The sequence below is a fragment of the Calypte anna genome, chromosome 2, assembly GCF_003957555.1.
Source record: "Calypte anna isolate BGI_N300 chromosome 2, bCalAnn1_v1.p, whole genome shotgun sequence".
In the NCBI taxonomy this organism is placed as follows: Eukaryota; Metazoa; Chordata; class Aves; order Apodiformes; family Trochilidae; genus Calypte; species Calypte anna.
Genome location: NC_044245.1, coordinates 35,334,841 through 35,358,575, shown reverse-complemented (window position 1 = coordinate 35,358,575; position 23,735 = coordinate 35,334,841). Strand labels below are relative to the sequence as shown.

General features: G+C 38.6%; 1 protein-coding gene across 2 annotated transcripts in view; it reads left to right on the top strand.

The window, feature by feature from the left end:
- Nucleotides 1–23,735, top strand: part of SCRN1 (secernin 1) — a 35,263-nt gene that overhangs the window by 5,709 nt on the left and 5,819 nt on the right. The window contains exons 2-5 of one of the 2 annotated variants that reach the window (XM_030445334.1): nt 4,276–4,435; nt 15,726–15,907; nt 19,952–20,154; nt 22,849–23,043. In XM_030445334.1, coding sequence (XP_030301194.1) covers nt 4,277–4,435; nt 15,726–15,907; nt 19,952–20,154; nt 22,849–23,043 — 739 coding nt within the window. In that variant the 5' untranslated portion in view covers nt 4,276. The remainder of the gene's footprint in view (nt 1–4,275; nt 4,436–15,725; nt 15,908–19,951; nt 20,155–22,848; nt 23,044–23,735) is intronic. The other variant, XM_030445335.1, reaches the window with a different exon arrangement.

The following is a 23,735-nucleotide window of genomic DNA, read 5'->3' as shown; positions in this document are numbered from 1 at the left end:
TTAATAGCTATTTGATACAGGAGGGTAAAATTTTTTTTGAGAAGTAATTTTATTTAAGCAGTAAAATTCGTGAACTTTATAAAAGATTATTTTAGTACAAAATTGAAGCTTAAAGAGAAACATTACACAGTGTTATTCTGGAAATAAAATTTAAAAAAAACCAACCCCCCAAAATGTCTTGACCAATTAGCACAAAAATTTTCCTTTCTCCAGTTTGGACTGTGGCTTTCTAAACTCAGAGAGCTTTGCTGTGGGAATATATTTATTTCAGTTTTCCTAGGTTGGAGGGAAGGCTTCAAAACATACTGAATAATTTATGCCCATCCCTGTTCTCCTAGGTGTGTGGCTTCAGTTTCTGACAGTCATGTGTTCATGAGAGGAGGATGGGATGGTGCAATCTATCCTGCATGTCTCTTGCTGTAACAGCATTATTTTTCTGTTCCTATATTTGTAAGTTAAAAATTACATCTAAATGAAGCCTTCACTAGCCTATGTCACAACCTTTATGTCCAGACTTAAGTAATAAAAATGTTTCTCCTTGTTCTTCAGACCACTCTGAAAGTCTGATCATGGACAAGTTTTGACACTAATAGTGCAAGTTGTTCTCATCAGAATTTGCGACCCTTCTTAATAAATATTATCATTTATAAGATCCTAATCCTGTGAAATGGAAAATACTCTAGAGTAAAATGTTCTAGATCTTGATATTTTTCAACCTGAAGATTAGCATTTTGTGTCTTGTCAAGATTAATAGCTTAGTTTTCCTGAGGTGCAACTTCCATGTTCCTATTTCAGCAGCAGAGTGGTTTTCAGACATGTTAATAAATCCTTGATAGTCATAGCATTGTTTTGTTGTGATTTTTTTGTTTGTTTGTTTTCCATTCGGTTGTATAAGACCTTTAAGATCAAGTCCAACTGGTAACTTTGCAGTGCTAAGGCCACCACTAAACCGTGTCCCTAAGCACCACATGTTCAAGGCCAGGTTGGATGGGGCCTTGAGTAGCCTGGTCTATTGGGAGGTGTCCCTGCCAAGTAGGGGTGTTGGAATTAGGTGATCTTTCAGGTCTCTTCCAACCCTGGCATTCTATGATTCTATGAAAATGTAGGTCTGAGGTACCACCTGTTGAGAAAATCAGGCCTGTACACCAACATGTGGTAAAGATCTGTGGCTGTGAATGGGCAACAAAGTGTTCTTTCAGATCTCTGTGCAGTAATTCCCAGTGTTTTCTAGGGTTTTCAGGATTGCCTTTGGTTGGCAGAGCAGATGATGTGTGAAAAAAAGAGTAGGGATTAGCAGTAGGTGGTTTTGTGAGAGCCTTGTTTATTAGAGGTACTGTGAAGTAGGAGTATTCTGTTCCTCCCACAGATGAAAGATGCTTGTTTGGCTTTGAGTCAGGATGGTGTCTTTTGAGAGGGCAAAGAGTTGGCAAAGGTGTGAAAATGAGAATGAGGACAACTTGAAGTTGAACTAAGGAAAAAAAGGAAAATGAAGTAGGCAAGGAAAAATGTCCTCCTTAGGCACCTGCTAACAGATTGCTTTAGTGATGTGATGGAGGAAGATGAAGTTCAGTAGTTTTCTGAAAAAACACACGTTGTGGGTGTATCTGAGAAACTGACATATTTAAAATGAACCAAATGAGGTTATAGGAAAAACTGCTACCTAGCAAATGGAGTAGATCTGAACTGTAGTAAATTGCCTGCTAACTTCCCTCTCTAGAACCTTAAGATGCCAATGCCAAGTCTTACGACAATCATGTTTTTTTAGTACAAGGTTCTAATATTCATCTTGCAGTGTTTAACTGTTACATACACCCTGTGTGAAATACAGTGTATGCTGAAATAAGCTTATTCATACTTTCATACTTAAAAAGCATTACCAAAATAGTAGCTTGGTTTTGGGTCAGTAACAGTTGGTGTATTTAAAAGAAAAATTAAAAAACCTTAGAAATACAAATGAGACTGCTTTATTCTAGGGAGGACTTTAGGAGCCCATAGAATACCACAGACCTACAGTTTTCTAATTCTCTTCCCTGCCTAGTCAGTCTATAGGTATGAAAAAAATCTCCCTTGCATGCATTCCAGTTCATTCAGTAACACAGTGGCTGAAGCCTCCCTTCCCATCTTTTTAAGCCTACCTGGCACTGTTTGGTGTATAAGTTGAAGAACTTAATGTTATAAAAATAAGCACTGTGTATCACTTCAGCCTTTCTTCCTAGGCTGTTGGGTGTCTAATACCTTTCCACTGCCTTATGTATTTAAAATAAATCCACTTAGTTTGTGTTTAGAATGAAGCAAAATTTCTTTTGAAAACTGAGATCCACAGTAAGCCTGCAAGTTATTCCAAGACTTTGGCTGGTTTGGCAAGGCACGAGAAAACAAACTGAGATGACTAAATGATGACTTACCTGAAGGTAGATGTGAACTCTTATGGTGCTGGAGCACAGTTCCATAGACATCACCAACAGGGCGAAATAAATGTACATACTAAAAATAATTCATAGCAAATTACTGAATGGTTTCATTAGTGATGAAGCTTGGTCAGTGCTCTACATGTTATATTTCAGTTTAATCACAATATTCTGATGACTTGCAAGTAGTAAGAGTGGCAATAAAAGTGGGGTTTTGTCTTCAGGGCTGCCTGCAAGACACTCATCTAGAACCAGTAATGTACTGAGACTTAGTGACACAGTATGCAAGTCTGCAGGTAGGTGTCCCCTGACAGATGTAATTATCACCACTCCAACTTCTAGAAGCTTGTCCCTTTCCACTAGTCAAAACTCTGCTTGTAAAAAGGGTCTGGTTTGTTTCCTGATGCATTTTTGACTCACTGGCTGGTTATTCTTTGTATATAATCTTACCTGAATAAAAAGGTTATGCAAGTTCCCTTGACAGTTCTGCATTATGTTGGTAGAAGACACCTTAAACACATCTTATCTTGAAGGGTTTTTTGTGAGTTTGAGCATTAGTGTGATCTAACCCATTAGGTTCTTAGCCTATAGGCAAACTCTTTAGGGTTTTCTTCGCAATTACCACTTTATGAATTATAGCCTTTAACCAGAACACATTCTTTCTTTGGTTTAATACTGGAAGTCTGCTATTCTGTGAGAAGTGTGTGCTCAAGTGGTACTGTTTAAAAAAAATTAAAAATCAAATGGTTTGAAAGATGTCCAAATTAATGGTCAAAAGCAGCTTTGCACACCCCTCCACCTCCAACATTCTGGGGGCAAACTATTGATTGTATTTGTTGTTTCTAGGAAGTCCAAATGTGTGCAATTATTTTCGCTTGTTCAGGATATCATGGAGGGTGAAGAGGGGTACATTTGCTCATTTTGCAGCTGGAATTTCTGATAGAATGATAATATCTATGAAGAAATCTCAGACATCTTTGTTGAGTGCTACTTTAAGAAGGAAGAAACACCCAGCCTTTTTCTTTCATAGCCCTATGTGCCAGAATATTCCCCGAATGGTGGAAAAAATGTCAGATATGGCAATGTACACAAGACTGGTTACAGTAGTGTCATAACCCTGAAACAGTTTGTAATTTTATTAATATTGACATTGTAAACACTTAAGATGTTAAAATGTTTGTGCTATCATCTAAGCGTTTTAAAGAATATTCACATTAGCTTGCATAAACAAATACCTGTGATCAATTAATTTTAGACAAGAGCAGCAATGCAGACAAACCACAGAGAAAATACAGTGCAATTAGTGCTTCAGTCTGTGTCTGATCCAAGTAGGTGAATCGATGGACAGTTTTGTGAATAATTGTGCTGTATCTGTTCTGTTTCTAGTTACACCACTGTCCCCCCTCAGGAATCTCTCAAACATGTTTTCACTTTCTTTTTTTGGACATTCTAAACTGCACAGAGATAGTAAATTATTTAAAACTATTCTGTGTCTCTGCATTTGTGTGAGTCAGCAGAATACATCTGGGTCATATGTTCTAAAACAGCTCTGGTCCAGATTATCTTTTTTCTTTCTGTGGGGATTAAATCGATTCATTAAGGTACAGTCATCTTGCCTTTATTCCTTATGCCTGCACAAGGCTTGGGTGAAAAATGTCTGAAAAAAATTGGAATTCTTTTTATTACATCTAGACAAGCTTCTTCTGAGCTCTTCTTCCATTATCATTGCACAAGCAGCTAACAGACAGAGGGAATGCATAGTCTCTTAGCTACAGCAAAGGGTGTCAGATGGAATGATTCTCTAATGCACACAATTTGAGTTCAGCAAATATTACTTATCTTCGTTTACTTCTCTTTTCCTTTCCAGGATGGCTTCAGCTCCTCCAAGTTACTGTTTTGTAGCCTTTCCCCCATGTTCTAAAGATGGGCTGGTGGTGTTTGGAAAGAACTCTGCACGGCCTAGGGATGAAGTGCAGGAGGTGGTCTACTTTGCTGCTGCAGCTCATGATCTGGGAAGCAAAGTTGAGGTAAGTGTGAATTGTTACATTCCAACTGTGGAAATTACTATCACTGGAAGAAATTAATACCTTCTTCTCTTCGTGTCAGATTGTGCACTCTTTGTTCCCTTCTCTCTAACCTCTCTTGAGTAGAGGGGAGACAATATTTTTGGAAGTCCTGGAAGTGAAACTCAGAATATGAGTTTTTTGTTTAATTGATGCTAAATCCATGATCTGTACTTTCTTCAGCTGACAGGCTGAACTTTTATGGTTGCAATTGCAAGACAGAAAATTAGCTCTTTCCTGGCCCAAACCAGGACAACTGTTCATGTCTCAGGTTCCTGCATGATGTAGCCTATTGCTTACCTTTTCCTTTTCAGGGAAAAAATACCCTGGCTAACTGGAACTAGAAGCAGGTTTATGAAGTTTGGCACTTGGCATGTGAATTGTTTTCATTTCACAGTTTTAATGGGGCCTGACTACACCAGGTGTGTTGCAAAACAGGTAGTGAGAAATCTCTGCCTCGAAGAACTTGGGCTCTGATAAAGGAATATGAGGAGAAAATTAGAGCATAAGATTTGTGAACCAAATGTAACTCTTGTACATTGTGTTGCCTTTCATGACATGTTCTGTACCTGAGGTACCTGTGTCATCATCAATTTTCAGTGCCATGCCTTCTTTCTGAATCCTAGATAGAATATGAAACTGGACACTGATGTCATGGATTGGGGTTGAAAGGGACCTTGCTGGAAGCAATTTTAATTATAGAACATTAGTGCAGCCTCATTTTAATGATAGGAGAAATGAAAGGAAAAGCAGATTTGGAAGAGTTAAGCAAGGGCATACATGAAACAAGAAGAGGGGAAGGAGTGCAGTGAAGTAGAATGAGGAGACTGAGGCAGCAGAAGACAAGGATTGGTGGGGATAGACATTTTAGAGGAGGACACAGGGCCTGATCTGCACCATCAGGAACTTTGAGAATCCACAGGTTCTTGCTTTGGCTGCCAACTGGGGAAGCAGAAGCTGTGAGGTTCCCTGCATTCAGCTTCCTCCTGTCCCTGTGGCTGTGCAGAAGGCTGAGGACACTGGAAGTTCTGCACCAGGCTGCTGGATCATCCCTACAGGTGCTTTATGAATATAATTGTCACTTGCCCAGAAGAGATCCTAAAGCAAGTGCCAGTTTTAAATTCTCTCTTACAAGTGGGGTAACTTCCAAATTCCAGAGAATTTGGTCCTCTTCTTTGTAGCAGTTAATGTTCCCTTGGTTCCTGTTGCTACCAGCATCTCCAGTACAGCTCATGAATTATTAAATGGTTTAATCTTGGGTATAAAGAGTTACCCTCCCCCTCTCCAAAAGCACTATAATTGTTGTTTAATATAGTGCTGTATTGGTATCATTGTTCTAGACCTGTGCTAGTGTACGGAACACGAGTGTAATGAGAAACCTTCAGAGGACTTTTTTCTAAGCTTCTCTTCATAAAAATAGAAATGGAAAAAAATTGTCCTATTGTTCTGGAGTAATAGCTCCCAGAAGCTGCTCTGGAGTGTTTGTATCCTTGAAGGAGATAATTTTGTAAGAGCTTAATATTGGAATACTCAGTTGTTTTGATCTCATTGTCCTGTATCTTACTTTTTGATGAAATTATCATAATTTGCCAAATGGTGTGATTAATGTTACAATCCCTTTCCCACTCCATGATTAATCAGTTTAGTGCCTTTTATAGAATCCAGAGAAAAATTAGATTGTTTCCAGCCTTTTTTGAAGCAGGGAGCACAAGCCCTTAGCCCAGTACACTGCAGTTTGTACATTTATTTTGCTAACCAGCATCTGCAACCCTCCCCCTTATCTATTAATTTTTTTAAAAATTATGATAGTTTGTTCCAGGGTGGTGAAGAGGCACTTTTAGACAAGAGAATGGACTGTGCTAATACCTGTTTTGTTTTTTTTTAAATAGGGGCTTAAGCCCTAATTAGAGCATACTTTGGCCTCTGTCTATGATACTGCATAAATAATTCTTCATTTGTTAACCCTGATGTTCTGCAAGTACAGTGGTGTACAGAAACATACAGCCTCCACATTTTTACCAGAATTCTTCCCATTTCCTCCTAGCACAGAATAAAAACATCTTCAGTCACTATGGGAGTTGTGAATTCTCATCACACTCAGCACTAGGGATTTTTTATATATACTTTTAGAATTGTTTTATTAAATCTAAAAACTGTCTGGTACCTTTGCACAGTTCTTTAAATGCTCTCCTTTTTACAGACCTAAGCATAGATCTACTCGCTAGTTTTAATTTAAAGACTTTTTCCCCCACCTTCATGGGGAGGGAGTGTGTTCAACCAAACAAGTTAGCAATTATCAGTGTTAGAGTAGTTATCTCTAGAAATAATCCTTTTCTTTTTCACTTCTTTTAAATCTGACGACTTAATGTTTTTTTAAAAGGGATCATAGTAATCCCCTTTGAGTAGGAATTGTGAAAGATAGAATCAGTAAAAGCTCTAAATCCAGGTTTTTCTAGACTTGGCTGTTTTATGAATTTAAGAACACTAGTGATGGAGAAAATTTCAATTTCAAACATGCTGATTCTTTGTGACAGTGGAACAGAAGGACAGTCTTCAGTTTCTGCTATTCAGCTGCAATATGTGTATTTATATCATGTGTCTAAGACAACTCTTGCCTTATGCCAAGTGTATGTTTACCTGTAGGCAGAGCCTGTGCAAAGCCTCTTAATTTCTTCTGTACTGTTAGTGGTACATTTAAAAGTAAATAAAACTTTAAGGAAAGGTTTTAATTCAGTTGCTTCTCCACCTTTTAAACAAACTTGCTTACTTGTCAGAGGAAATTAGCTAACAGAGGGAGTGGAAAGAAATTACAAAACTTCTAAATGTAGCATTTGACATATTCAGAATTATTACTTTGTTCTTTAAAACCTATGAAAATTGCCAACAGTTAAATTATTGTGGCATGGTTGAGTTGTTTTTTTTTTTTTTTGCTTTCATTTGTTACAGCTTTCCTTCCCCTGTGTTTTATAAAATTAAGTAAGCAGGTCTGAGAAAAATGTGTTATATTTTGAAAATGGAAAAAAGGTGATTGACAAATTCCATGCTACTGTTTTTCTAAGTCAATAAATCTCTGTGCCTCCAACTAAATTTTCACTCTCATCCACCCTAATGTTTTGGGTTTTTTCCATATGAAAAATGAACAGCTTTTCTTTCCATTCCATAGTGTACATTTGCATTGGTTTCTCATGTTAGATGCATGATTCTTTACCTGCACTGGGCCATGATGGTGGACTTGCTTTCCATTATATGCTGTTCCTTGCAAGTAAGGTAATCCAATGTGTATAAAATTTTGATTACTTCTCCATGACTGTCAGTCACATTCTGAACTTCTGTTGAGATCTTGGGTCTTGTTTTATAAGACTCTCTCAAAAGTCTGCATCCTGCTGATGTTCTGTGCTACTCAGGTTTGCAAATGTGGTAATGCACAGTGTAACAAAAAATGGGAGAGTAGTTCAGCTAGGTTATTGCCATAAAGGAATCAGGCTGGCTCTGCTATATCCCTATCAGCTAGTTTGTGGCAGGGCCTTAAACAAGGGAGTTCAGTGAATAATGCCAATCACTTTAAACTTGGTCTTTGTGGCTCAGTCTACCAGACAAGTAACCTGACAGCTAACTCATCTACATAATTCCTTCCCTCCCATGTCATCAGGTTCCCAAGACCCTGAACAATGTAGCTTTTCATAGAGGCCTGTTCTGTGTGTATGTGTGTGTGTGACATAACCTTCTCAGAAGTTTGTTCTTGTCTCACATTGTAGTTCTGCAGTGGCAGATGCTGATCTGCTCTCTTCCTTATTGTAGTGGTCAGTGTAGTAAACTTGTGCGTGCAGGTGAAATATTCCTTCTTCACTATCAATAGAGCCCTTTTTTGGATTTGTCTACTAAAAGTAAGTGTGCTCTTAAAATCCACATCTGAAAAACCACATTTTTTATGTGTTAGTGAGAATTCACATTGTATGAGTTTTAAGATTCAAGCTCTTCCGTCTTATTTTTAAGGTAGATTTTACTGACTAGATTTGTCTTGTTCTCTAGTAACCTGCTGCTCGCTGTGTTTTTTTCTCCTTAAGAATTTTTAGGTGGATGACTTTTTTCTTAGCTGAATTTTCCAGGTGGATTGTTTTTAATTTCAGATCAACCTTCTATTTTTGCCGTTTATCTGAGATTTGAAAACAGATGTGTTTGCTTGCTTCAGTATAGAGCTGTAAAAGCTCCTTTATCTTAATAGCTTGCAACTCCTTAGGATGGAGTGGAAGGGGTGAAATAGAAAGGATGATCTCCAACAAAGTCTATCAAATTATGTAATATGGAAAAATCTTTCTACCATGTTGGTTTCAAACACTTTTCTGAGTTTGAACCCCAGGCCTCTGTGGGGTAAGAGCAATTTTGTGTTCTCTGAAACTTCATGGCACAGTTACAGCTTAGTTGTTATTTGTTTTCTTTTTCAATAGTGGTGTGAGGCTTTGCTGTTGTTTAAAGTATATCTTCCTGCTTTTCCTTGCTCTGTGTTTTTTGAGATGCAGTAAGGTTTTTTTATTGTGCATTGGTCTGAGCACTGCAGACATAAAAACTCACCTGAAACCAACTCAGGGGGTCTCTGTTGTTGCAAGATAGATATAAAGCTTGGGAAGTAAACTTTGACTGAGTTAAAGTTGGCTTTGTGTTACCTGGAGGTATCTTAATTCTGGTATTTGTAATGTAATCACCAAGCATCATGCCAGTGCCACAATTTAGTTCTGGTGTACTTGGATTCCCTTTTATGCCAACTCTTCGGGGTTATCTGCATTATATCTGGGGGTAAGATGTTCAGAACCTGGTAACAGAAGCCAAGCATCTTCTGAATGTACTGAAAATTTGCTCTTTGGGAATGCTCCAGATTGACAGTGCCACCATTATAGTCACATTACTGTAAAAGTGGCACCTGCACTATTGTACCTGCATGGGTGAGTGTTGGCTGGCAGGAAAGCATGAGGAAACAGCACTGTGCCCATGGTGAAACTTTTCATTTGCTCTATGTAGGTTAAAAAGGTTGTGGTCTGAAGGCTTAAAATTCAGAGATAGTCTAGGAAGCTGCCTTTCCTTGCCTCTCAGCTGAGCTGTATGAGCAGCCTGACTCAGGACACGCAGTCAGACTGCTTACCTCAAGCCACCGTGCTTAAACTAACCTCTAAACTGCACAAAGAGATGGAGCAGATGCACTGTGCAGGCAGATAGCAACTAATAAAAGAGAGAAAGTGGTTGTTGCCTTTAGCAGAGTCTGCTGCTTGGCTAATGTGAGCTTTTTCTCTGTTCTGCTCCATTGAAGGCCTCTGGTTTTAAATGAATATGTTTGACTTTGCTTTGTAACACAGTGCATGAGCCAGCAGCAGTTTACTTGTGGCAAAACAAGTGTGTGAGCAGGCATTTCAAAGTGGTCAAGCAAAGAAATCAGTACTAGGATATGTGAGAGTTCCAAGGGTATCTCTGGGCATTTTGTGTCTTCTTTGAAGTCTGTTTTGTATTTAAAAAATATATTAATAAGCTTCATCCCTATTTCAGTTTCACTTTTGCTCAGCACATAGACTGCTAGGTTTGTAACAAAAAACAAGAAGTGAATTCTTGACTGCTGAATCAACTCTGATGTGTAGTGTCTCCAGAGAACATTCTCTGCCTTGGATGTCTTTGTGGTAGTTTCTTTGTTTAAAGATTTTTCTATTTAATTTTGTTGAGCACATTTCCATTCTGTGGTTCACATGCCTGAGGCTCCTTGGTGGCTTGATAAAGTAGGTTAGAGTAGGTCAGAGGGTGTGTAGTTTTGCTTTTTGACAGGGCAGCTGTTCAGTATTTTCTACAATAAAATCTACAATCCTTAGGCTTCATGATAAATGCCACTGCTAGAGATCAGAGGCACAGAGATTAAAATCTCACAGTTATTGGTTGCAATGAATAGAAACAGCTAGGAACCATACACCAGTACAGAAGCTTATGTGAAGTGCTCTGGGGCCTTCATAAAAAGGGAAAATTAGTTCCTAAGATGATGAAGTAAGAGGCTCTCTACTGGGGCAGATATTAGTTTTGTTCTGTATTTTTACACTTAGTAAATGCTGCTGCTGTTTCTGTTTATCTGCAACATGAGCATACGAGTATTAATGTAGTGTGCATTTCCCCTCCACTACAGCACAGCAGTTTTTCTGCTAATACAGGATGTCATAGGAGTGCTTAATGGGTGTTGTGAAGTCCTCCAGGTGTCTTCCACTGTGTATTTCATGTATAACCATAAGTAGTGCTAACTTAAGTTTCCACTTATCTGCTGCCTAATGCATAAGAAAGCAGAGAAAACAGCATCAGTTTGCCACATCTTTATGCTACCGTGTGCATGTCTGTCTTTGGAGAATGTTTATTCCCACTCTTTTGAGCCCTGTTGGCCTTTGTTGCTGTAAACAGGCAGCAAAAGAGTCACTTGTACAACACACTTTTACCAGGAGCATTCACAGGAGACAGTTTTGAGAGGCTTTCATGAACAGCCATGTTCTAGCTTTGCAGTCCTTCACTTCATCATGAAGAGAGAACCCATGTAGCCTATGTCACCTGAAGCATTGCCTATAGACAGTTCCAGCCAGGCCATCAGTCTCTGTGTCTTGATGGCCATGGAGGCAGCAGGCCACGAGACTGCCTCATCACATTTTTGCCATTCCTTCTTTAGAACAGGTTAAAAGCAGCCATGGTGCAACTTCTTGAGTTACTACCATAGTGCAGATAATTCGCCTATTTTCAAATTTGTGCTATGGTACAGCAGTGCTTGAAGTAGTTAAGCAAAGTGTTAACACCAAGTTAGAGGCTGGATCTGATGAGGGGGTGTTGTTGGGGAATCTCTTCTGTAATCTAGAATCTCATGGCTCTTCTTCAAAGATATTTTTTTTCTAAAGCATTCTCTGACTATTGCCTTTGTTATCCAGGGCTGAAGCCTATGTGATTTCATTGATATTTAATAATGACATGACTGACAGTGCTAGGAATCGGGTTTGTGCAGCCTGAGTACAGTAGAAGCTGCACAATAGTTTCTTTTCATTAATGAAAGAAGAAATCTCATGTGCTTATAACTGCTGTGTCTGTGTTTGGACTACCTCCAATATATCTGCATGCCCTAGCTAGGGTGGGAGGCACATTTGTGCCTTGCACTGTGCTTAGAACTGACTTGGAAAGATTCTTTTCTTGATACCGTAAGTGAAATAAAAGAAACGTCATTACTTTCCAGCCTGCTCAATTCTCTTAAAAGTTGTTGGCTGCATCTCTTGGATGCAAAGTCTCTGTTCTTTTCTTTTTTTATATTTCCCAATGGGAATTTACTGTCACAGGGCATGATGCCAGTTACTCTGCTTTCAGGGCTGGAGTTGTAGCAAATCAATGGAGCTTGACACTACTCATTAACAGCCATTGCCACCAAGCGTACCAGTACTCTTCTGGTTTTAGCATTCATACTCAAAAGAAAAGTGTTAGTGTTATGAAATGCTAAACCTGAATGCTTCCTGAATTTTAAAGAGAGGGTTGGTATCAAGCAGAATCACAGCAGTACCTTATGTCTGTTTGATTTGTCATTGCCTGGTTTGGCACAGCTCTCAGTGGAACAGGCTGCTATGCTGTTGTGCTGGAGGGGTCTGCCAGATCAGCGGGGTACAGGAGAGGTGACAGGGAGGCTGTGGTTTGGGTTTGCTTTTGAAATTCTGTCATTGTCTGAGCTCCCGTTTCTAGAGATCCAGTGGCCAGTGAGGTTTTTTTTGGTGGGCAGTGTTGTCTTTCCCCCACCATTTCCTTCCATCTCGAGCTGTTATAAGTGTATATTCTGATTTCTGTGGAACAAGTAGCAATGGTTTGTTCTGATCAAAATCCAATAACTGGCTTCATTTAACCTACGTTTGCAGTTGGCATGTCTTGGATACAGGTGGATAGTTCAGCTCCTCTGCTTCCTGCATGAAGATATTTTATCTGAAAAAGATTTTTCTGATGTTATATTCAGGGGTGTGGGAGTGGGAGGGTGGAGTTCTGAAGAGCAAGGGGTTTAAGTTTAAAATAATCTGTATTAACATCTGGACCCCATTTTTTTGAGGAGCTTATACCTATTAGTAATAAATATGAACTAAATGCTTGCCTTAATATGTCTCAGTCCTATTGAATGCTTGCTTTTCTGCTTAATGGAGTGAGTAATTCTAATGGGAAGATAAAAATCTTACCAAGGATTTTTCATCATGGCCAAGGATTCTTGAACAAGAATCAAGTAAGTAGTAGTTTTACAAGGCTGTGTCATCCACTAGTAGACTGGGATAGTTTTCTGTTATTTAAGTCTTCTAAGGCAACGTATATAATAAATTAGCCTTGAACATTTTCTGTGAACATGAGTTACTGTATTGAAGCTGAAAATAACTGGATGAAAATATGGTCCATGTTTGCTTATCACTGGGTTGGGGGGAGGTGGAGAAGGAGTATGGCAAGGGAGAGCTGTATGTATGCTGCTGGTTTGCTGTCCCACTGGCTCTTTTGTGATCTCAGCCAATTGCTCTCCTAACAGACTGAAATGTGTTTCTAAATGAAAGAATGAAAAGAGGGCTCTGCATGTTTCCTGGCATCTGATTACATAGTTGCAAAGCAAGGGCACTGTTTTTTCAGTGCCCTTCAAGCAGGAGCAGACAATTTCCTCTTTTCCCTTCCTCAGCTGCTACCATTGACAATAGCATCTGTATAATCAATAGCAGCATTGGATCTCCTTGGATCTGGAATGAGGTCCCAAGTAATTAGCATTTCATAGCAAAGACAGCCCAAATATGTTTTGCAGAAAAAAAAAACAAAAACATTCAGCATTTTTTCTAGACTCACTTTTCAGAGTGTTGTCATAATTTTTCCTCTTAGAGTATCCAAGCCTCAGTGTAAGCAAGCTTGTATAATAGGGCTGTTCATCTGGAGAATTCTATGCAAGTGGAGATTTATGGAGCACTGAAGTCTCCTCCACACTTTTGTCTAAGTTTTTGCTTTCTGCTACAAAGCTGAGAAGGTTCATGTCCTGGATGACTGTGGGATGGTTCCAAATATCTGACCACCTATGGAGGTGGAGGGAGCCACGACTTGTGCAGTGCAGGAGCTGGTATCTCCCTGGCTGCAGACCTGTCTCCTGAGAGCTGCTCCAGTCCTGCCTTCACATATAATGTGGGAAGGTGCTTGGCACAACCCCTTTTCCTGCTGCTGCACCTCCTCCTTTGCACATCCAGGAAAGACACTAAGTCTCTGTTCACTCACACACAGGCTTTAAGTGCTAATCCAAACAGCACTGACCCAGAGCTCTGAAAAAAAAATTGTACAGAATGTAAAAAATGTAATTTTCTTGCTGACAGCTCAGATAGGGAAGGGGGTGTGTTGATAAGAAGGAGCTGCTCTGGCATGGCTTGGTTAGAAAATGAAATAAAGGAACTCCATGAAGTGGTTTTATTAGTTAGATCTTAGCTTCCAGCCAGTGTCAGATTTTGTTGCATCTGAATAAATAGATGAGCAGTCTGTCTCTGCAAAATCATAGCTTATCACTATAAGTAATAACTTATTCAAATAACTTGGTTAACTATTAGATATTTTCTCCAAGAAATAGAGAAGATAAGTCCTGCCAGGGTCTTATTGCCTATGCAAAAAATCAAAATTAAACACACAGCAGAAAGGAAAAGAGAAGTATGTCCCTACTCTGCTGTCAATTCCTTAGAATGAAAAAGTTCCTTTCTTTAAAAAAAAAAAAAAAAAAAAAAAATCACGTGTCTTCCATAGTAAATCATCCCCTTATTTCACCTATAATTTGCCTAGCTTTATAGGAAGATGACAGTTCACACACAATTCCTCGTGAAAGTGGCAAGCTCATTTCCTGTGTGCTTATTGCATGGTCAGAATGAAGGACTCTGATAAAATGCCATTTCTGATCAAATATGGTCTTTTATACATTTTAGTTGCACACTAGACTGTTAGTGTCAAAATTCTTCCTCAGGACTGGAGGCTGAAAATTATCATGCTGCATAATCTATAACGAGGGAAAGACAGGTTGGAAAAAGAGAAGCTTCTCCTTGCCGATTATTTTAGACTGATTCCTTTGACTTTAGGTTTTAATATAGGCACAGCATTTGTTTTCATGGCAAAAAACTTACAGTCAACAAGTCCATTCTGCTCTTCCTGCTTGCTTTGATATGTCTGATTAAAGAATCCTTCAGAAAAATGTTGCATATTACTTCCTGCAAAGAGGATGTTACAATAGCAATGTTAAATACTAAGAGCTGTCTCATAAATATAACAGACAGCTTCAGTTTCCTCAAAAAGAAACTTCTCTGCAGTTTGGTTCTTCAAGAGCTTAATGTGAGCTTGATAATAAAATGTAAATCCTTTGGCTTGTACAAGCCTATGATCTAATGATGGATCAGGCTCTCTTCAATGCTGCCTGGGATAAAACAGTGCTTGTTTTTAAGTCACAGAGTAAGAGAAAAGTAAATATATTTAAAAGATAACGAATTATTTATTCCTTGCAATTTTGTGACTTCTCTACAGCCTTCATCTGTATTTTTAATTTGTCAGAATACTTCCAGGGATCTGTGATTACAGTAGACCATTTAAAATAGCAGAAACGTAATTTTTTAGCAAAAACAATGCCAGTGTTGTACTTCCTGTGACTGTTTATGAAGGCATTCCACTGCATCTTTTCAACTCTTTATTACCCTTTTTTTTTTTCTTTTTTTTTTCTTTCTTTCAACCAGCAGTGTCAGTCCGGGGGCAGCTGCAGGGGAGGGCACAAGGGAGGGGAGGAAGCATTCCAATGTATTTTATTTAGTTATCTTTGGTACACTGTGTACTTAATAAAGTACAGGAGGCTGTGCTTAAGTGAGATGGTAAATGGTTAGTAAAGTACTGGAAATTATGCTTAGGTGAGATGGTTTGGTGTCATTGCTATGTACAAATATCATTTGTGTTTCTTTACTGTAACAGTACAGCCTGTCTACTGCAGCTTTCTACTGATTCTAGCACTTGGATTCTGCTTGACTCTTTGAAGCTTGCAGCTATCAAAAGAAATGTATTTCCTTGTCTTTTGCAATGTAAAGATTCAAAAAATGACAGTTAAATGTTGTTAGAAATTTTGTCACTCATACTCAAGATGTAGACTTTTTTTTAATGACATTTATCCTGCCTGTGCGTTGAAGTCTTGTGTTATTTCAGACACAGATTCAAATAAAACACTTGCAATTCTGCCTTTTTCTCCCCCTCTCTGCAGTGCACATATATTGAGATTGAGCAGGTGCCGAAGACTCACGCTGTTGTGCTGAGCAGGCCCTCCTGGCTTTGGGGGGCAGAAATGGGAGCTAATGAGCATGGAGTCTGTGTAGCAAATGAAGCTGTTGTGACCAGAGAACCAGCTTCTGAATCTGAAGCCTTGCTTGGAATGGATCTTGTAAGGTGGGTGGCTTACTGAGCTGTGAGCAGCGTTTTTATCACCAAAGGTTTAGATGATGTGGTGATACCGAGTAACAGCTTTCTGGTGTTGGCATTAGGAGATTTTAAAACAATATAAGCAGGAAACCTCTTCAGGCAGAGCTTCAGACATGGCTAGGTTAACACTTAAAACACGTGGAATCTAAATTTGTCTACCAAGTATGTACCAGTCTCATGTGAGTTCACTAAACCTACCTTGTCTGCCTACCTTAGAGTCCAGCAGTGGGTCTTCTGATAGTATAGAAAAAATTACTACATTGTTAGTAAAGAACTGCTAACTAATTTGTTACATCAGATTGCTGATGTGCCCCTGGTTCTCACCCACTTTACACCAGCCTACTCGGACCTAAAAAGCTTATCCTGGGCATATAGCCAACTGTAGGCATAAACAAACTACTATGCCTCATTTCAGCCCATGAATTCCAGTGCAAAACATTGCCTTTATTTAAATGCTGGCAAATGCCTGTAAGACTGTTCATTGAAGGCTGTCTTCCTAAAAGGTTTGTACTGCACTGTAAGCCTCAGCTTGCATGCTGATCTTGTAGTGAAGAGAATTTAAAGGAGAGATGGATGGGGGAAGAAAGCTGTAAATGGAAGAACAAGAGAAAATGGTCCAAAATTATTATAAAGGGAAAGGGAGCAAATGGACTCAAATTATTTAAAGATGGAACAGAACAACAGTTGGCTATTTAAGTGAATCAATGTTAGATCCAGTGATCCTGTTGGAATTTTCTGTGGGATACTTAATGAATGAGCTGAACCAATTTCAGACAAATTCTCAATTTTCTTGAGAACTAGTGAAAGATGAGAGATGTTCTGGATGACTGGAAAAGGTTAAATGTTTTGGCTGTCCTTAATAGAGTTAAAAAGAGCTGTGGCTATAGACCAGCTTAACCTCAGTTCCTGAAGGTGAAAAACCCACTTAAATATCAAGGAGATGATAAATGTGCAATAAAGACTCTTAGTCAAGACAAATCCTGTCAAACCATTTTACTTAACTCCTGTAATGAGTTAGCATTTTTTATAGATGGAGAATAGGAAATAGATACCTTGACTTTAAGAGGGCATTAAAGCCTTAGAAGACATCCTCATAAGCAAGCTGGGAACCATGATTTAGAAGAAATTGTTGTCAGGTGTATTACTGCCTGAAACTGTAATTGTAAATGCTCTCTGACTGTAATGCTGTCTCTGCAGAAATGCAGTATCTGGTTCCAGCTGCTAGAAATCAAGAGGGATATGAGCCAGTTGGGGAGAATGCAGTGGAAATGGGAAATACAATAGGAGATTTATAGTATCTGACCAATGAGAAAATAATGAGGAAATTTGGATTATGTTTCTCTTTGGTATTTTCTCTAAACTCTGTGTTACTGAAGGAATCAGTGGAGAAGCTGTACCTAGGAGGACTAGGGAGTTTAAGGGAGACTGAATACACCGGAGGGGCTCTTTTAAGAAAATGTAAAACAAGCTTTTGCCAAGTAAAGGGGTGTATTAGGTGACTTTCCAAGCTCCACGTTTGTTTTTCCTTCCTACTGGCATCCTTTGAAACTTCAACATTGGTTTGGATGCAGAGTTCTGCTTATCTTGGTCACAGTTATTAGTCTCAAAATACCCACACTAGCAAGTCAGGAGATACCAGCATAAGGAAAAGCTGGTCATAAACTACCAGTGATTATCACTTTGGTTATCCTCTCTCTCTTCCTTCTCATCTACAAAGTAAATTGTCCCTGGCTGGAAAGCAGAGAGAGGCGAGGAGAACAAGAGATGCAGACTACCATCTGTCTCTTGGTCAAGGCAAAGTGATTCTCTCCATTACTGTGAATACTTGGCCAATTGCATTGAGCTTGCTCATCTGTTTTGGATCACCTCATAGAACAGAGAGCCATAAGGTTCCAAGTCTTTATGGCCACAGTGAAGCATTTGACACCAGCTCTGCAGAACAGATTCTATCCCTCAGGATGTATTGAAATAAAAATAAGCTTGAGGAGCATTAATCCTAACAAAGAAATGCACATCTCTGATGGCCAAACTTTTCTCACACCTATATTTATGTTGGACATCCACATCTCTGTCAGATCTTAGCTGAAGGATGAAGACTCACACTGTGTATGCATGTACCTAGCTTCTTGCAAAGAAAATAAAAGCTTTGTACTCTGAAGTGTGGTCTTCAGAGGCAATGTAAGAGTTGTCATCCAAGGAATGTCATCCATGAAGTAGAATCAAATTTTGCTTGGCTGCTCAGGCTTCCCTAAGAGTTTGTTTCTACATTCTCTTAGTGATTATTCTTTTTTCCTAGATTTCATCTCTTTGAGCTCATGTGGAATTATCACTTTTTAGGTAGGATTTAAAATCCTACAGCATGGACAAAGGCTGTTGATGGGTATTATGAGAGCATGTGGTATTAAACAAGCCAAAGGCATCTTTCAGTGGAGTAGTATAATTCTAAAGTCAGCATGTATTATTGTTAAAAAAGGAAATTGAAAATTCAAGACAAAGCATTTTTTTTTCCAATAAAGACTGTGGTGAACATCACAGAATCAGACAGATTGGAAAGGATCTCTGAGATCATCAAGTCCAACCTTTGTCACTGTGGGTTAGGATCTAAAGTTCTAGTTGGCTCTCCTTTGTCTCTAAGTGATAGATGCTTCTGAGAGAGGCAAAAGCACTGCTTTCAATGATTCAGCTTACAACAAGGTGAATAGTTGCCAACTATTTAATAAAGCAGTCCCAGGGCAGAGTTCAGGTTGATAAGTATTTAGATCAAAAAAATTGTATTTCAGTTATTCAGATTATCCTGATTAGTGTACTGTAGTTTTTATGAAAGACTCCTAGTGGTGTTTTCTTGTCATGTGGTTATCAGGAAAATGGAAAGGGCTAGCATAACACTTAAATTTAAAAAGGTGAATTTCTTGGAGTTATCCACAATTTGAAAGGACTTTGTCCAGATCTTTTAGAGAAATGCAGAGGAAAATACTAAGGCGACATAACGAGCACAGAGAAATATTGGACTGACGCAGATAACTCTCTCAGGGGATGGATTCATGAATATACTGTTGTTTGAAATACTGCATTTCCTCATTACCAGTAGCTGCATTTTGGAACCAGTGAAGTAACTGGCAGGTCTGATTTGGGCTCTTCTGGTTACTACTGCTTTTGATGTTGACTCGGTTAGGGGTGTAATTCCTCACAAGGGATTATTTCATCCCACTTATTCAAGGCAAGATACAGCTGTTCCCTATAACTTCATGAAACCTATTCTAGTGCCTCAGTTTTCTTCTCCCTAAAATATTCTTTCTTTGCTCAGACTTTCTTTTAAAATCACGTTCTTTTAGTCATATGGTTGCTCTTAGTTCAAACAAAAGCTGTATCTGATGTTCAGTTGGTAAACATTTTTTTGGGGAAGTCTCTGCAGGAACACTGAAGCATGACTGTGTGCAAATGCTTCTGTCTGCAGTGTGCAAGATGCATCAAAGCATAATATCCATTTAGCTTCCAGGGCCAATTAAATACAGGAGCATTGGGAAAGAGAGGTTGTAGAGAGATTGTAATACTGAATACTCCTTCCCTGTTTTGATCTCTGGTAATATTAGTTTGCAATTTTTCATTCTTCTGGACAGAAAAGCAAATTTGTGTACAGCTGCTACTTTAAAAAGACCTTTACAAATTGTCCTTCAAATTCATTCTGCCTGGGGGTGGGATAAATAGAGCATTGCATATTTACAGTGGAGTTGAGGCCACTGGTTTGTAATTGGACTCTTTAAAAATGAAAACCCAGTTATAACAGGCTTGAGAGTTAAGAACTAGTGTAGAAAATAGAGACTTGAAACAAGTATTTTGATATCTGATCCTGTAATTCTAGTAAATATAATTAAAGCAGGAATTCTTACACTAAGCATACCTAACACTTCTGTTTTTTAAATCTAGAATAGTGATGATGTTTAAAATGAATAACTTATGATCACATCACAGTTACATGTTTGTCTGAATCTCTGCTTTACCCTTTTCTTATAGACTTGGCCTTGAAAGAGGTGCAACAGCTAAAGAAGCCTTGGATGTAATAGTTGCTCTGTTGGAAGAGCATGGACAGGGTGGAAATTATTATGAAGATGGAAGTACATGCCATACTTTCCAAAGTGCATTTTTGATTGTGGACAGAAATGAAGCCTGGGTACTGGAGACTTCTGGAAAGTACTGGGCAGCAGAAAAAATCACAGGTTAGTTCATCACTCACAGCAAACTTTTCATTGTAAATAGCTGTGAAGAATTGTCTCAAATAAGTGTTTAAGTGACTATGCAAGTGTTTAAGTTATCAATTTTTACCTTCTGTATTTGTGATAATTCTTATGTTTATTAATTGTTGATTTGCATTGGCTGATGTAACTTAGGGTTTTCTGTGGGGCTGGAGGTTCCCTGTATACCTAAGATATGTATTAATCATCATGCTTAAATTTTGGTCTTTGGGAAGTGTGATATTTTCCCAGGCTCACTGTCTGGCATGTGACAACTGTCTTTTTGGTGGATTTAGTGCCCAGATTGTTACTTACAAATCTAAAAACATTAAGAAGACAGGGTGAGCATTAGTAGCTTGAGAAAATGTCTTTTATTAGGTAGAAAATTGAATAGGCTGCTGCTGGTTGCCTTACTGCAATAGATATAGTCCCCTCATATCCAAATTTCTTATCTGATACTGCAAAACAATACTTTTTGCTCTTTAAACTTGTAGGTGGTTTCTTTTTCTGTATATATGAAGCCAGAGCTGCCAAGCTGACTTCTAGATTTCACTGGTTTGGTGTCTGAACCTACGTAAAACTTTGCAGGCAAATACATGCTGCCTTAATATAATATAATATGATTGTCTAAGGCATATATTTATTTTAGTCTCAGTTGTTGCTTTTAGTTCTGAAGGGATTTTTATTTTTGTAAGGGTAGACCTTTTTAAAATTTACTCTCATATGAACGAATTAGAAATTCAGTTAATTTATAAGAGGATTTTTACCATCCACACCTGGATGTATGACAGATGTATTGAATTTTTTTTTTTACATTTCCTCTTCACTGAAAGGTAGGAGATAGCAGATATGGGGAGGAGAGAGCTCTAAGTCATCAAGTACAAACACATACCAAATATAGAGGTGGGAAGACTGATAATGCTGTCACGGTAAAATCCAAATTCTGGAAAGCAGCTCCTGAGGTTCCTAGGATTCTAGAATCCTAGTGATGGCTTGCCTTCATCTGTTGACCTGCCTGGCTGATATTTTAAAACCAGTGGTTTTTACTTAGCCTCTGTATAGCTGCATCAGCAATATGTAACCTTCACATCCTTCTTCCCAGCAAATAAACTACTAACTTCATCTGCTGCTTGCAGCGTTGTGAAATGATACTGCAGCTCTGTTCTGATGTTTAGTAGCTCATTTCTCTTCAGGAGGTCCCTGTGAGCTGCAGATAGAGTCTTTTACATCTCCTCCAGCCTGCCGAGGCCGCCAGGAGAAAAGGCTGCTGGCTATATAAAAACTCTGCGTTTCATTCTTTGTGCAGGGGGTTCTTTTTTTGCTATGACTAGCATGCCTCTTAAGCTTTCCAATGAGTGCTAAAACATTCCCTGCTAAAACAGGGAAAATGTGGCATTGCTCAGAGTGAAGGCTTTTTCTCCTGACTGTCCTCAGTTGTTCTCTTCCTGGTGCTGGTGCAGCAGTTCTATAGAGCTTACAGTGATTGTTTATCAAGCAGCTCTTCGACAGTAATTTAAACACTTTAATATCCTTCCTGTTACTGTTCTTCAGTCTGAATGGAAACATTTATTTGCTTGATAAGTTTTCATTTTCTGAGAGGAGAATCAAAACCTCGAAATACTATTTTGCTATTTAAAGTGCTCTTAAGGAGTGACTTGCCTAGCTTGATATGAACACAAGTATTCCTGTCATTCAAGAAAACAAAAGTTCCTGAAAGGTATGGTGTTTGAAAGTGTGAGTCAGAAAGAACTGCCAGTGTCCTGTATAAGTCAAAACTGTGTGACAGTGTTTTTTTTTTTGAAGACTGATGCACAGAATTTCCTACTCTAAGTTGTTACTCATTTAAACTGCATTTGTGAGGGATTAAAGAACCTTACTTTTATGGAAGTCAGTATCAATAACTTCCACAAACCCTGCTTCGGTTTCTGTTTAAGAAAAAACTTGTGCCAAATTCCAGAATCTGTTTTTATTTTAGTTTACAAATATACTTTATCAGCTCTTTTTCCTGGCTTCTAATACTTTTGCTTTATTCTCTGTGAGGAGTATCTGCAGCAGGCACTGTTAGTCATGCTGTAGATAAATTAATTTAAGCACTGGGGTATTTTTGAGAAAATCAAATTAAAAAAAACTTTTAATGTTCTTTGGTATCTCACAGTTCCTTTTTAGTTCATGCCATTTTAAAGTTTAAGATTAAAAATGAAGCCTATCTTGCTGCTTATAATAAAGTTGTTTGTCAACTGAGAAGCTTAAAAAAATTGGTAAGCTTTTAAAGTTCTCCAAATTTTCAGCTTTGAGGAGCAAATAATGTTCATTAAATGAAATGAAGCCCAGTTGTGGCTGTGGAATACACCACTGGAGAAAAGATTAGGCAGGTGCCTTTGACATTTGGAGACCACTTCATGGTCAGAATGTATTGAGTTGCAGATTGTGAAGCTGGTGTTCTGACTAAATATCACTATTAATCACAAGGCAGTGTAAACGCTTAAGTAGGGCACAGAAAATTGAGTTGTGCAACCTTCAGTGACTGGTAATTTTCTGTGTGTGCAGTTATGCAGTCATGCCAGTGTACCTCCTAACTAATGGTTTAATTTGTTTCCTAATTGAAATTACATTATCCTTCCAGCTTCTGCCAGAAAAACTGCATTAAGCCACTCTTGTAATATATGACTTTTTCCACAGAGGGCGTGAAATGCATTTGCAATCAGCTCTCATTAACTACAAAAATTGATGCTGAGCATCCTGAACTAAGGAATTACGTGAGAAGTCAAGGCTGGTGGAATGGAGACTCAGACTTCAATTTTTCTGAAGTGTTCTCTCTTGCTGATGACCATTTAGCCTGCTGTTCTGGCAGGGAGAGCCTAGAAAAGCAGGGTGGTAAGTGTTGAACCATCTCTCTGTGTTGTGTGTGCAGCAGGATTTTCAGTCCCTACTGCCTCCTTTCAGGCATTCTGTCCAGAACTACATGTGACTGAGGAGAATAACTCTACATGTAAACCATGTGGAAGGGAAAACCAGAATTGAAGACTCTCCCTAAACATGCAGCAATTTAGGATGAAGCCCTTAATGCCCCCCCCTCAGGTTTGAGGTTTTAAAATAGGATTACAATTGCAAAATAACTTTCTTCAGTGTTGTTCTGTTATGCATGATGTGCCACAACATTTGTGCCCTACCTAACACTAAAATTATGAGAATAATAAAAAAAAAGCCTCACATATGAAAGTTTCAACTCAGTGGTTTCTACAGATTTGAAAGGTTTGCTTAGGCGTTTGGGGAAGGAGTCAGTAACGGAGAGTTTGACAATTGCCTTCAGTCAAAAGGAGGGTTTATTTCCATACCACAATTTATGCTCAGTGCAGCTGGCCAAAGTTAGCTCTGAAATGACCAGGCTGACGTAGATCTGCTCTTTCATGTGTGAAAAATGATACAAATTAGCTTTTTATATAAAGGCCCTTTACTGCAGATATGCATTTACTAGACTGTGAGCACTTTCACATGTTGGCAAATGTCAAGAAGAGTGTAGAGGTGAAATATTTCTTGCAAAGCAGAGTTCCTGCTAAGGCTTTGGA